General features: G+C 39.5%; 1 protein-coding gene across 1 annotated transcript; it reads right to left on the bottom strand.

Moving 5' to 3' along the window:
* Positions 1 to 240: 240 nt before the first annotated feature.
* On the bottom strand, positions 241 to 15,208 carry LOC146501643 (testis development-related protein). Its single transcript, XM_085132864.1, has 4 exons — positions 14,702 to 15,208; positions 8,316 to 8,372; positions 3,165 to 3,280; positions 241 to 2,119 (listed from the first exon to the last, which is right to left on the bottom strand). Exons 1-4 carry the CDS (start codon positions 14,786 to 14,788, stop codon positions 1,666 to 1,668), a joined length of 714 nt encoding a protein of 237 aa, XP_084988990.1. The 5' UTR covers positions 14,789 to 15,208; the 3' UTR covers positions 241 to 1,665.
* Between the last annotated feature and the right edge of the window lie 93 nt (positions 15,209 to 15,301).

Raw genomic sequence — 15,301 nt, 5'->3', positions numbered from 1 at the left:
AAGAAGTGAAAGATCACATTTTACCTATTTGTAAGGGTTAGATTATGTTTTTAATTATTAACAGAACAATATATTTGCAGTATTCTTTCTATCTATCTGGGGGTGTGTGTGTGAGAGAGAGAGGGGGGATCAGAGTAGACCGTTTCTGTTTGGATCACTGAATTAGTCCAGATAGTTTCCAAAAGCAAAGTCCAGTGTGTTTACTTCACTCGCAAAAGGTTGAAAGAAGCAGAGGCAGCGTGTCAGTCTAGATCTTTATTCTGGAGAAAAATGAGTCCCAGCCTTTTAGTGAATAAATACAAGTCACAGGCATCCCGGCCAGTGGAGCTGCATATGTGTAGATCTCTGGTTGTGATGAAGCAGATTTCAGTATCAAACAAATAACCCATTTAAAAAGAAGAAAAGATGAGTACATATCAATGGAAAGCACGAAAACAAAAATCATCATAGGAAAAAAAAAGAATCTTCATTGTATGTGTTATAGCCAATATACATAATATATCACACAGCATTTAAGAATTAACAAAAACAAAAACACTTCTGCTGCTCCTGCTGGTGAAGCTTATAGCATCCCGAGACACTGGTTTGTAACTGGAGACAGGAAGTGTGTTCGAGCACATACAGGTGCATCAATGAGCTCAGCGGATTGGTCGTTTACAGCAAACACATGATGTCATTTTAATGACAAGGCACAAGTGCACAGAGCTACTGCTTCTCATGAGAAATGGTCCTAGTACTAGTTTGGCATTTACTTTTTCCATCATTAGCAAAATTACAACTATCCAGCATCAGATTTAAAAACATCCATCCATGAAACCACCAGCAGAGCTGCTTTGCCATCATATGGGATAGATGCTACAGATGAGATCTTACAAATGTTCATGTCATAAAGATGGTGAGTTGATCACAAAGTTGGTCATTTGCGGATTAAAATGCAATGTATTGTCAGCATATTACAAAATCCATTGAGTTTTTAATCACTTTTCAATTATTACATGCCGGAAATGTAGTTTTCTCCGTTTTAATGTAGATTTTGACATGAATGTTGATCAGAAATCCTTATTATAAGTCTGATATGGCACAAGTGCAGCATCAGCCCCAATACAACAGCAGAGATTCAGATCTCAGAGCCGTGATGTCTTCCCACAAAGTCATCTTCCGTCACTCTCAAACACACATGGGTATTTCACACGTAAATGCTATGTCATAAGCTGTTTCGTGATTGCACAGCCCATAATTAATATACAAGTTAAGGCTTAAGACATTCATTGCTCACATACTGCGACTGCATAGACAGGAAGGAAGTGAGAGCCAACAAAAACGTCTTCAGCAGGATATTCTTCATTGAGTCTCTACCAGTGACGCCCCAAAGATTAAATAAAAATCACTTTTCTTATTTCTTGGCAACATTATTTATCTAATTGCCATGCCAGTGAGTATTGCAGATAAAAATGTACAGCAGTTGAAGGTTTTCCTTTGTTCAGTTGTAGTTTTTGTGATTTAAAAGTCACAAATTCAGTCAGAATACTTTGCCTTATATTCTGATTCACTACAACATGTCAGCATGATGTTGACATTAACATTGGTTGTGTCCAGAGCTAGATAGAAAGAAATATTTGGTTCAGATTGTCAGATTTATTGATAGTACAGAGGTATAAAGTGCTGCTATTTAAACCCCTCCCATACACTTGCACTCTCTGATACAATCCCTCTGCTCATCCTGCTGATGCCGGCCAGCTTGACTTTAGCACGGGCCGTCCACGTGACGGCAGCTGTTGAATCATTGGAGTCCAACAGGTTAGCGTAGCGGGAGGAGTCCTCCTCTTGACCCCGTCCACACCAGGAGGGGAGCTCTAACGCCGTCGCCGGGATGCTCAGGGAGCTGGGGGATGACTCTGCCACGTCCCCATTTTGGCTCTTGCCTACCGGCGCTTCATCAGGAGCAGTCTCAGCGAAGTTCTCCAAGTGTGGTGGTTCCCAACCTTCTATCTTCTCTAGTTTTTTGGCAGGGGAGATTTGCCTCATCGTCATCGTAACACTCTCCCAGAAGCAGTTGGCCTTCTCTGGCTTGTCCTTCTTCTCTTTCTCCTTCTCCTCATCCTTCATTTTCTTGTGAGACCTTTGAGCAGGAAATAAATATACAGTTGTGGTCAGAAATTTGCATTCACTGACATTTTCAAGGCAATTTTGGATTTTTTTATCGTTTCTTTGAATTTTCTTTTCTGGGTGGAATGATTGTACAGCATACATCTTTGATTACTTTTTAAAAAAGCACATTCCAGTTTATAGCAGATCTGAACTGTTTGAATGCTGAACATTTAAGCAATTTCTTTCATATGAGCGTGACAGTTTGGGGTTTCTTCCAAACCTTGGAAAAGTTGTGCCACATCTGAAAAACACCTGATTACGCACAGTTGTTTGAACTGATGATTTCAAACAACTGGAGAGATTTAAATGAGTGTATGCAGATACGTGAGCCTATGTGGATTAGAAAAAAAAATACATTCACCCAATTCTTGATTTTTAAAGTCATTGCAGATGTTTGCTGTACAATCATTCCTGGTAGAAGAAAAGTTAAAAGAAATCATTCAAAGTACAAAATCACCATGACATACATTCCAATGATGAGTGTCTGTAAACTTATATATGCATGCATATATATATATATATATATATATATATATATATATATATATATATATATATATATATATATATATATATATATATATATATATATAGTGGGTAGCTGTGACATGACTAAATATATATATATACACACACACACAAAAATACAAGTGGTTTTGACATGGATCCATTATATTTAGTGAGGAGTGTAAATGTTTATACTTCACACACTTGACCAGTAATGGCTACTGAGTGCCTCTGTATAAACATGATGGAAACCAGAAATGTTGTGGGTAGCTGTGACGTGACTGCATTTACTGCATGCTATTAACCAATCAATAATTTCAGAAAGACCATTTCTTACAACATTGCCATCTACACCATGATAGAAGCGAAAACAGTGGAGCGGCTTCTTATTCTTATTATTCATTTGGAGTTATTTTCTGTCAGATATTCTACTTTGTGTTAGCTCCGTTTTTCCCCCCAGTAAGAGAAATATTTGGAATATGATAAAGGTAATAAACACATAACCTCACCCTTTGCGGTCAGCCAGCTTCTCTCCAGTCAGCAAGAAGCGCTCGTCATCTTTAGATGAGAACATCTTCTTCTCCCTCCTGTCTTTCTTGGACATGATCTTCTTCACTTTGGCCTCCTGAGAGACACCAGCAAGACAAGAGTGTTTTTGAAATGCCAATCTGACTCGATTTCACTCATTTGTTGCATGTTAGCTTAATATCTCTGTATGCCTGTTTGTGAGTGATTGATACACCCTGAAGATGAGGATTTCACAAAGTTGGCTTTGCAGGAATTGAGAGGAGCAGCATGTTCACACTGATGAACGTGCAATTTTTATTTATTTTTTTGGATTGGGGAGGGGGGAATTTCTGTTATGGGCCTCACTGGCATAGAGCACATTCCACCGGGAGATCCTCCACTCCCTCTGAAAATCCCAGCCTCCCCGTCACATCAGAATTCCTCCCTGCCATGCCCTCGCAGATTTCCGCCGAGCACTGACGCAGCCATCCTTAGCGACCGCGGAACAAAGTTTTGGCTTTGTTTCTCGCCTGGGAAGAATTCCCAAGGTCAGCTATCAAGGTCTTGACTCCTACTCACATCCGTGCTCGCCTTTGCTTGAGTGTGCATTCTCAGTATACACAATATTACATGATTAATGAGCTTAACCCTGACACGACCTTTCAACTGCTTTTATTGTTCTCATACTTATGAAGGACTTTAGTTCAGGGCTTTGTGTGCAGTACCTGCACAGATCTCTGACCAGAGGATGCCACCAGCAGCTACAACAAACAAACAATGAGCTGGATATGAAATCAGCTGTCTCCCAAAGCCAAACAGGAACACGTATGATAAGATCTGTCACCAACAGATAAAACAAACTTTACAAAACTACCACTACATAGGCTCCACCAGCTAAAGCCAGACACATGCAAATACTTAAGATACAGCTCATATCTGTGATGGATCTTTAAACACTTTACTCAGTGAAAATGCATCATATTTCCCTGTGCATCTCACTCAGAGGAAGTCTCTTTGATTATAAGTAGGAAAAAAAATCCCAAATATCCTCCACTCACTTCTCATCCTGAACATGCCTGCAGGCAAACTGCCCCCCTACCAGTTTCCTGTTGTTTATTATCATCAAAAAAACATTTACAAAACCTAATCTCAGCTGTTTCAGCACCCTGTCTCAACTCTTGACTGCCCAGCTCTTGTTCTCCGAGTGCCATCGAGTGTAAACTGCATAAGGTTTGCAGAAGCAGTTCGAGCTGTCCAGCAAAGAAACCGGAGATCCCGAAAGAGTTGGAGCCTTTCTGAATGGACGTATATGAGTGTATGTGCTTGCATGCATGCCTGCACAAATAGAGGCCTGCCTATTCTGCCACTGTGCTCTAACCTCTGGGCCTCTAGATCCAAAGCAGCTCAGTGACTGGCCAAGAAGGTAAAGCAAATGGCTCGCTGGCTCTCTGTGTTATTCACGCTTGGCAGAACAATGGAGGTGTTATGGACCAAATTCTTCTTTCCATACCTCTGACATTGAAGCCGAGGGATTGCTGCATGAATTGCAGACATTGGGGATAAATTCAGGGGTATTTTAAGCTCACAATCAGGCCTTGGTTATTATGAACATTATTTATATCACCAATTAATTTCATAATTGATCTAAAAACTGTCCAGTGCACCAAAAGCAACAGTTTAAAGGCGTAGAACCACAAACAAACCAAGATACTGAACTTTCATATACAGGAATCAAACCACTGACCCTCCAATTAATAAACAACCCACTCTACGCCTTGTGCTACCTCTCCTCTGCAAGGTGAGAGTTGTCTTCTTAGCCCATATCTTAACCCAATCTTGTTTTTATGCATAATTTACAATCTTTATATTCTGTAAACAGAGCCCAGAGAAAACACAGGACTATGGGTCAATTGCAATACCTTGAAAAGTTCTAGTGGATTTGCCTTTTCTAATGACACCAAAAACAGCTTTAAATAATAATTAAAAACAACAACAACAACATTTATGATATATGCTTGTTTGAATTTGATAAAGTGAATAATAACATGTTCCCATATTTCCCACGAAATTGAAGCCAGCAGCTGGTTGTTTTAGCTTAGCTTTGGACTGAAAGCAGACAAGTCGTTTTAGAGGCCTCATGTGGTAGTCATCGGGGTATATTTTATGTCCATTAAATTCAAATTCAAATTCTATTTGTCACATACACAGTCATACACAGTACGATATGCAGTGAAATGCTTACACAACTGCTCGTGACCTAAAGAAAAAAAGAAAAGGCTATGAATAAGATATAAATAAATATGAAAATTAAAAAGGATAAATTTAACTAGGAAGGAATAAAATAAAATAAAATGTAAAAATTAAAGTTAAAAATGAAATAACTGTACAACACAAATTAGAATGAAGGGTAAATTTAACTGGGAAAGAATAAGATAAAATATATAAGTTAAAGTTGAAAATAAAATAACTGTACAACAAAATACACAGTATAGAAATATATAAGAATGTATGAAGAGATATATATATATATATATATATATATATATATATATATATATATATATATATATATATATATATATATATATATATATATATATATATATATATATATATATATACACACACACATACACACACACAATAACAGCCGCTGTACAAGTATTAAATGGAAATGAAGAAATATAATGTCCAGTGTTAATTTGCAGTTTGACTCATTAACCAATTAATTATTCAATTCATTATTTTTAGCATTAGATAAAATGTATAGAACAGAGTGGTAGTTCTGAAAGTAAAGAAGCATCTGCCCATGAAAGCCTATTGTTAAGTACAAAAGTATGTTCATTAAGCTTAATGAACATTGTTGAAGCATCGTAGAGTGAAACAGCAACATGTAACCTCCACTTTCAGGGCTCCCTGTGCACTTAGTGAGTCCTAATATGAGCATGGAACAACAGAGGGTGAAAGAATTGCAGCCTTCCACAGTGTCTGTGGCTATTTTCAGCCGTTGTTTTTCTTCCACACTGATTGTTCCACTCCAAAAAGCCCAGCTCCTCGAAAGAATGCTCAGTTTCCTTCCCTTCTCCAGCTCGACCACCCCGTCCTCACAAACAGGACGGTGTATGAAATATGTCCTGTGAACCGAGTCACAGTGGCTATACAATAAAGCGAGCGACCAGCCGGGGTTGAAAGACAATGAATCACCTGTGTGCGGTTTCAAATCAGACTTAACAAGTTCACACACACTTTGAGTAAAGGCCCGCCGTCAGCACAGATTATAAGATGAACAGAGCGCTGAGATAAAACTCACCTCCACAGACAAAGGACACATGTCCTCAAACCCTCATAATAAAACCATTGTTTATTATATTTACAGCAGTGATGACCAAGCCGATTTAGCTGATCAGGTATGAGCTTTCCTCCAGCAGACTCACTTTCAGTTCAGCTAATTTGTGACTCCTTAAATCTTATATTTAAGGAGTCACAAAATATTTTGGTCATTGTTTCTAAGAGCTGTGAGGATGCAGTACTGACTGACATAATTAGTGCTACATGTATCAGTGCCTGGACAAAGTAAAATATAAGCAGTCAGACAGGTTTTAAGATGCTTGCTTATTAAACAGAAAAGATGTACACACGCACTAGAAGTTTCAAATGAACCAGGAAGGCTGTGTGCAAACTGTGATGGATGCTTACACACAGTCACAGTAATACATTTTAATCGTTGCTTCTTTCTCATGAACATGTTTGGTTAATTTTAGGGGTTTTAAATGTATGATCTTAATGAACATCACTATGATTACACAACCTGTATGCAGTGTGGAGCAGGCCTGGTTGAACCCTGAAACACATCTTAATTGGATGTCCCAAAGCACCGAGAGATGTCTGCTACAGGTTGAGGCACAATAAAGCCGTAAGAGAAATCACCAAATGGACGGTCAAAGCTAACAAACACCAGGCCGTCACCACTTGAGGCTATCAGCCTCCAAAGGGAAGGGGACGTTGCTTCAAAGGCAACAACAACTGCCTGCCCGACATTTTGCACCACACCTCTAACTAGGAGATGCAACCAGATCTCAGAAAGTCTTCCCGCACTCCACCCAGATGTGATTCTCCTATCTAGGTGCACAAAAACCATCTTGCTAGTCAAGCTTCTTGTGCTCCAGGAGGACACGCTGTCCATTTTTCATGATCTGAAGAAAGCCACGTAGTAAATTCTGGCTGATGAGGCCTTTGTCAAAGAATGGCACACAGTGTCATTTCCTGTCAAAGTTGGCTGTGAACAGTGCACGATTTCCTGCAGAAGATCAGCTAGGAAAGTAAAGCATTAAAGACTGCCACTAGAGAGTTAGCGAGCACAATATGGTTATGGTTGATGAAAACTCGCAGGTTGAAGCCTTCTGCAAGTGAAGACTAACTTTATCTTCTCTGATCCACTGAGACAAGGCATACAAGTTAAGGGGCAAAATGCTGTTGACCCTCAAGTACCTGCTGAAAAACAAGAGGATTCCCAGAAAAGTGGCCTTGTACTTGTCTTGAGCTACAAATGCACCTGCATCATGATTTTGAATGGAAAATATTCCAATTTGTAATTTTGCTTTGCTCAAACTATTTACAAAACCATGTTGTGATATGACATCAGAGGTTTCCACAAAATAAAAAACCGATACCTTAGATGACTGAACTGAAGTGATTTAAATAAAGGAAACAGTCCACTGAAAGATCAAAATGACCTAATTTTTTCTTTCTTGGGATAAGGCTGACAATACAAACGCACACAGTGACAAAACAACCCAGACAGTTTTCCAGCGATAAGGTTAAGGATAAGACAGGGGATGATGGCTGACAGCTGGTGTGTTTACAGATAAACAGTGCAGTGACACTGAGCTTGTGCATGCGTGCGTGTGTGAACTGACAGAGTATTGGCCATTTAAAGCATCTGGATGTTTTGGGCGACATAAGATTGACTCTTTCAGGGTCGATTCCTGCGATGTTCTGAGCGTGTGCACAGAAAGATAAGCGTGGGTCGCCTGAGTGCATATCTTTGAGCGGACAACCATCACGTGTCAACTGTGTAAGCTGATGTATGTTTGGAAGCAGATAGTGTGTTTGCATCTGTGTTCTGTCTGAATAGCTGTGAAGCTGCTGTTTACCTTGGAGACTGCAGTGACGGCTTCCTCATCCTCTTCCTCTCCTTGTATGTCTTTGTCCTAGGACACACATACACCCGCAGTGAGTTAAGACAAAAAGCAACCTTTCCTCACCCCAAAACAGAAACTCTCACATTTTAAAGCAGGGATTGTGTGTTTGCGGACTGAGCGCATGCCTTCCTGTTTAAAAAAAAAAAAAAAAAAAAAAAAAAAAAAAGGGAGGCAACCGTTTTCAAGTGCTAACACAAACACACCGTATTTGGAGTGCGAGATAGAGGGATGGAGGGAAGACTGGATGGATGGATGGATAGAGAGCTGGGAGAGACGGGGGGGAAACCACTAAGCTCTGAGGGCAGATTTAAACAAAAGGGAGAGAAAACAAACCCATGACCTCTTCTCTTAATGGTCCTCAACAATATGTGGACTGAACAGAGCTATTTTGGTCTCATTGTGTTTCAGTCTGCAGATTTTGTTTTTAATATAGACGTTGTATAATATTTGTGTTATTTGTGTTATTATGTGACACCCTTTGTTTTGGCTTTTATATAATTGCCAATGGGCTTGTGCATTTTGTTTAACCATGTAAATAACTCCATTCACCAATATTCTACCTCTTATTATTTATATAAGCAATTTTATGGTCTGCTTTAATACTTGCACGTTTATCCACTTTTATTCCACAATGACTCCTCAAAACTGTAGTAGGTTATATACATTGTTACAGGGATATTACAGTGATTAGAGCAAGCTGTAGGTAATAAAAGCACTGTGCTGCAGTGGTTTGACTCATATCTATCTAATAGACTCCAATTTCTTCATGTAAATGGGGAGTCTTCTTCAAATACTTTAACTATGGAGTTCCACAGGGTTCTTTCCTAGGACCAATTCTGTTTACATTACATATGCTTCCCTTAGGCAGCATCCTTAGAAGGCATAGCATACATGTTTTCTAGAGTATTTAAAAGCAGACTGGGATGGAGGTTTCTTCCTGTTAAAAGGGAGTTTTTCCTTTCCATTGTTGCCAAATCGCTTGCTCATAGGGGTTCATCTGATTGTTGGGGTTTTCTCTGTTTTCACTTTATTGTTGTAGGGTTTAACTATAGTTGCACACCCACAAGAAATATGCAAGAAACAGAAAGAAGCAAACAATAACAGTTCACTAAATTTTAATTTTTTCCAAGACCATTATATTTGCATTTCCACAAAGCTCCTCTAGTCTACAATTTGAAGTATCCTCGGCAATCATCCCAAACCCAGAGTTGCCCCTGATGCATGAACGTTAGCTTAAAAGTGCTTAGGTATAGGGAAAAGGGCATTTGTGTGAAATGGATGAATTAGGCCTGCAGTAGGAAAGCACTTGCTCTGAAAGTAGAAGTACTACTGTAAACCTAATGGAGTTTTTATCAGAACAGTAATCATTTAGTTACATGCTACAAGAGTGTTTTCATTTGTTAGCGTCATAAAATTACCACGATAACTGAATGAACAAGTATAGTGTAATGTATTCAAACAGAGGTGGGTAAATAAAATCTGCATTTTTTTCATATTAAATTTGAAATACACTTTTTTTATGTTTTTTTGTGGAAGTACACTCCTAGTAAAACATCACACCTAAATACAAACCACTACACAATATATTGATGATCATTATCTTTGTCTCTACCTCAGTCATTCCCTTACGACACTTTTTCCACCTCACTTCTTCCTGGAATTCTTGTGGACATTTCCAGGTCCTTTTCTTTTACCACCTGCCCACCAGTTTCAGTCACCTGACACCTCTGTCATCTCTTCCAAATCATGGCATAAGTATTTATACCAGCCATTATTTCGGCTTACAGATCATCAGTGTTATTTCACGCCATCGTTTTATTTCAGCTGCATTTACATCTAACTTGTTTTTGATCCAGCCTGTTTTGCCATTCTCTGTTAAATATCTATTAAATACATATCTCTTCTTAGATTCTAACTGTCTCACCTTCTACACCAAGATGCCAAATGTGAAAATAAGCAAAAGCATTTTTCAAAAGCAATATTTGCACTTGAAAATACTTTAAAATTCTGAAGGAGTCTGAAGTTTATCAAACTGTAAATGACATATCCCATCATCCATAACTTGCAGTTTGATTACTTAACTTGCCCCAGAAGACTTAAGGATATTAAATCATGATATCTATAGGATCTATAGGAGCGGCGCCAGAATTCCTGCTAAATGATCAAAGCTGCATTAACTTTTAACATCTCCAAACTCTATGGGACAGAGGAGGAGAGATGGTGGTTGGACATGTCTGAGCAAAGTCTGCTGGGTCTCCGCCACCTGAGCTGATCAAAGATACAGTCTCACACAATCGCTGACTACTGTTTGAGCATAAAAAGCATTAAAAACTTCAGAACAGAGAGTGTGAGGGGGGGGGGGGGGAGGAGATTCAGGGCAAGGGGGAGTAGTGTTTTGGAAAAAAAAAAAAAAAAAAAAAAAAATCCTCCTAACAACAGAGATCAGGAGTTCTTATTTCGCACCCCCAGGGCGGCCTTTTTTGCATTCTCACTTTCCCTCTTTGTGTCTGCACACAAGTGTGTAAATTTAAGCGCAGTGTTTCACAACCGAGCTTGCCGGGCGATAAAGAACCACTCTGAATTCCAATACGAAAGAAGCAGTATTTATACTCCACATTCTCCAAACCCAGGGACACAGAAAGCATTTCAGGAAACAGTTTAATGTCTTGGGAAATATGCTTATTTACATTTTTGCCAAAGGTTAAATGAGAGCATGCATGCCAGTATCACGCCTGTAGACTGAATACCAAGCAAGTTTGCTCGGCTTAAAAGAAAGCCTGTAAATGGAGAGAAAGGCCACATGCTTGTTCATGGAAGCAGAATGAACAGAGCACCACTATTAACACTCTAGCCACATCATTTGAATTGATGTATACCTACATTTTTTGGGCTTATCATCATCTGCATTTTATCCCAGTTGTCATTACCCCTACTTTTCTCTTTATTTGTGCTGTTGATTCCTTAACATGTACCTCTTTCAGTTTATTTCCTGTTTTTTTGTTTTTGAAGGTTTGATCCTTTTGTGGCTTTTATTTCCCTCCTTTGGTCTTTTCCCACTCTCCCAAGTGTTGGATTAAACTCACCTGTTCCTTGTTATCCATCCGTGTAGTCTTTATCAGGTTGTTTTTGTAATCCCTATATTTTCTCTGCTGGCTCTCCTTCTTTCTAGATTCATCACAAAAAACTAAATAACCATTCAACTAATATCCTTATACTAAACGGCTTCATAAAATAGACTCCCCCACTGTTCCCATTCTTCATCCCAAGTTAAACAAGCCATCTCCTGGTCCCTGTATTGAACAGCTAAATGTAGAAAGCATTCAGACAGATCCTATTTATGACATTTTTAGTGTTGGACTGAGGCAAACTTGTGAGACCAAACAAGTGTCTGAGGTCCAGGAACTCAACTCTCTTCCCTTCAGCAGGGGATCACATTTCCTTTACCTTTACTATCCTCTTTATGACTCAATGATTTAGAAGTGAGGCCTTCAAAGGTTCGCTAGACGTGATGTATACTCTTATTACCCCACTTCACAGACATGGTGGTTTTATATAAGCATTTAGGAGTGTTACTGCAGTAAGCCACAGACAAACAGGCAAACACACCTTCTGCAAGCTGACAGCTGCTTCCAACTTGTTGAACTTCAATAGAAGTGAGTGGCAAAAGCAAGCAGGCACAGGGCCTGCTGTCACCCCGGTGCACTGTTCATAGACAAAAGGAATGATAGTGACTTCAGGCTATGCATTTCTCTGCTCTTGCTCTTTTCTCCCTCCCTGTCTCTGTGTTTTACTTGTCCGTATCTGTCCGACTGCAGGTTTCTCCACTATTACACCCAAAGAGATCTGCAGTCTTGTGATGACGATAAGCAAAAATAAGATTTTGATTAGGAGATTAAAATACATGGAAGTATATTTGTCAGACAAAATAACAGAGGAAGAGGTGTGAGATATAACACAATGAAGGTCGCTGGCTGACTCCTGGGCCACCTGGATATATGTGGGTGGAGAAAGCTAAAGAGCAGGATTTCAGATTCTCCTAAGCAGAAACTTGACTCCCGATGGCTTGAGTGTAGGCGCACAGTAGCCAACAGATCAGACTATTGTTGTTTTGAGTAGTTTCCAGCAATGTTCTCTTTTTCAGGAAAGCTACACTTAATACCAAAAAATGGTACAGAAAAAAACCCCTCTGAAATCCATACAGTGTGACTCAGCACAAAGTTCAGGACAGAGCTCAATCGACAGCCTCAACAAGACTATTTTAGTTTTCTTCATGATTATCACTTAAATAATCAGGTGTTTTTCCCATGTTGTGCTTACAGGCTGTCATCTTGTCTATTTTCTGTCCTCGATTTGTCAAGATAATTGGTAGATTTGGTACTTTTTGTAGCTTTTGTAGCTTTAAAGTGGATTAATCCTTTTTGGGGTGGTCTTTCTTGTTTTTTGTTTAAAAAGTACAGAAGAATTCAAAAGGCTATACCTGCAATTTCATTGTGATACAAAAATGCTGCAGATTCGCTTCGCTCTCCTCTTTGGTTGCTCTGCATGTGGTAAATCAGACAGTGCAGCTACGTCAGTTTGAATAACTGGAAGGAAAAAATCTTTCCTTTGCAGACTTTGTTATCATAACTTTAATCCTGACTTCATCCTGTTGGGTCTTTGCTGTGTTTACAGCATTTTATGATCTGACCCCCTGACCCTTTTATGTACTTCACTGCCATGCAGACGGCAAGACCCCCCCCCCCCCTCCACCCACCTCCTCCTTGATTGCTTTCCCAGGATCTCTAAAGAGCAGCTGCTGCTCTGATCCTAGGTCAGTTTATAGTTTTTTTTGTGACCACTGGCGACAGAGACACAAAGTGAACTCAGAGCAGCTCTGTCCCCTACACATGTAAGGGAAACATGCGTTATTTCCCAACTGGAGGTCGATAAAACTAAGCCAAGAGTCACAGATATCAGCACTGTCACAACAGCAGATGAAAAATGTTGGGAAATGGTGTTGGTGGATTTTCCCAATTGTGTACTGCATGACAAATGTATACATGTAGTCTGAGGTGTATACAGGGATGGAGGTGCAGGCAGTGAGTAAAATATGACACTGTTATGATTAAGGAGAGCATTTTTATGTAATTTGTGTTGCAAATGTCCTTAAACATGTGATTCACTACTCGCTCTACCAAAAAGAAAAAACCTAAAATCATGGCTGGTCTTTTAAAGAAGCTTTGATCGTGCATACAGTAAGCTGATTACATACCGCAAGCATGACAAAAGTACATTATTTTGTGACTCCAACCTTTATGAGGAATAAAATATCCATGAGTTTTAACAGATTTATCTATGTATCCAGAGATACATAGATAAACTCTAAACCGTCCTCCTCCTCTTTCACTGGAGCTTCACTATTCAACTAGATGTGAGCACCTTATGCTCACTCAACGTAAGTTTTTACTCAAAACCTGATCCAAGTGGTTAAAAACACCACCACAAGAATCTCAACTGATAAACATGTCACCTTGCTATTTCTTATGAGAAATGAGTCATGGCTGGCTATCCTTGTGTGTCTGTGGGTGCATGTGCATCCTCCCCCATGCTCCCATCAGCATGACAGAGCCCAGCTGCTTACAAGTGCTGATACAGAGGTTCTTTAGACCTCTCACACTCTTATTGTTTACCTGGAAAATATGGGTAACAAAAAAGAAGAAAAAAAAAACACAACCCACAACAAACAGGCATTTGTGAACCATGCCTTCTTAAGTACCAATCACACCTCTGACCTTTACGAAAACTGCAAATAGATTCAAAGTTGCGTGTAAAACCTAACCTACCGTACATTAAATCATATCCATCTCTATAATAACATGCTGAATTTACCCTCCTGTGTTTTATTTTTATTTTATTTTATCACGTTTTAATTTAAATTATATTCCTTATACTTGAGCAGTATTGTGCCAAAAGTCCAAACACTCTAGGTCTTAGATTCAGGCTCCCTTCTTTGACCTCCAAGCTGCATTTTCTAACTTGAGTTTCAGCACTTGTGCACCTCCTCCATTTCTTTGTTTGAAGTCTATTTGGCAACTTTTATAAGAAGAAAACATAAGAAATAGAAGAATTATGATTTGTCATTATTTAAACAGATGTATAATTATTCAGGCTACTTTATATTCTTATTTGTGTTTATTAAAGTAATTTTTAAAAAGCCTGAACAGGTGAAAGCAATCATTTTTGATACAGTTTTCGACGTTTGTATTGCTACAATTTTACAGCTTCCCGAGTTCATCAGCGTGTGAGCGTACCATTATTAGCAGTGAATGCCTCTGTTTGCTTTTTATCCGTGTCATTACCTTGTAGGAGTGATGATAGTGCCAGGACATGTCGTCCTCCTCTGACGCGTAATCCACCAGCACTTTACTCTTGGTTTTCTTAAACATATCTCCACTTGTCTCTGAAACGGACCGTGTCGGTCCTATAGAGAAAAAAAAAGTTGTATGAGAAACTCTGAAGTCGACCCCGCACTGTCCTGCGTCGCTTTGTCCGTCTTTTCTTGATAACTCTTTCAGCGACGCATCACCCTAGCCTTTGAACTCTTTCGGTGGTTTCTCTAGCCAAGAATCGAGACCGCTTTCTCCGTTAGTGGCTCATTCATAGACGTGCCAGGAGCTGGGTGACGATCGCGATTCGTTTCGTAATAGTTTGTCGTGCGTTTTTACGCAGTCTGCGCGACCACCTGGAGCTCAAGCGCTCGCTCCTCCCACATCCCCCTGCTCCTCCGACTGCTTGAAGTTGCCATGGAAGACAGAGGAAGAGGTCACACGTTTCATCTCCAGCCAATAACAACGCAACTCACCTATAAATGAAGAGGAAGTATACAAGTATACGCCAAGAATAGCTGCTGTCACTCTCTCCCCCTCTTTTTTATCTCTTACCAGGGAGTCAAAATGTAT

Source organism: Neolamprologus multifasciatus, chromosome 15 (genome assembly GCF_963576455.1).
Source record: "Neolamprologus multifasciatus chromosome 15, fNeoMul1.2, whole genome shotgun sequence".
NCBI lineage: Eukaryota > Metazoa > Chordata > Actinopteri > Cichliformes > Cichlidae > Neolamprologus > Neolamprologus multifasciatus.
The sequence above is the reverse complement of the archived record's forward strand: the minus strand, read 5'-3'. Positions and strand labels throughout refer to the sequence as shown.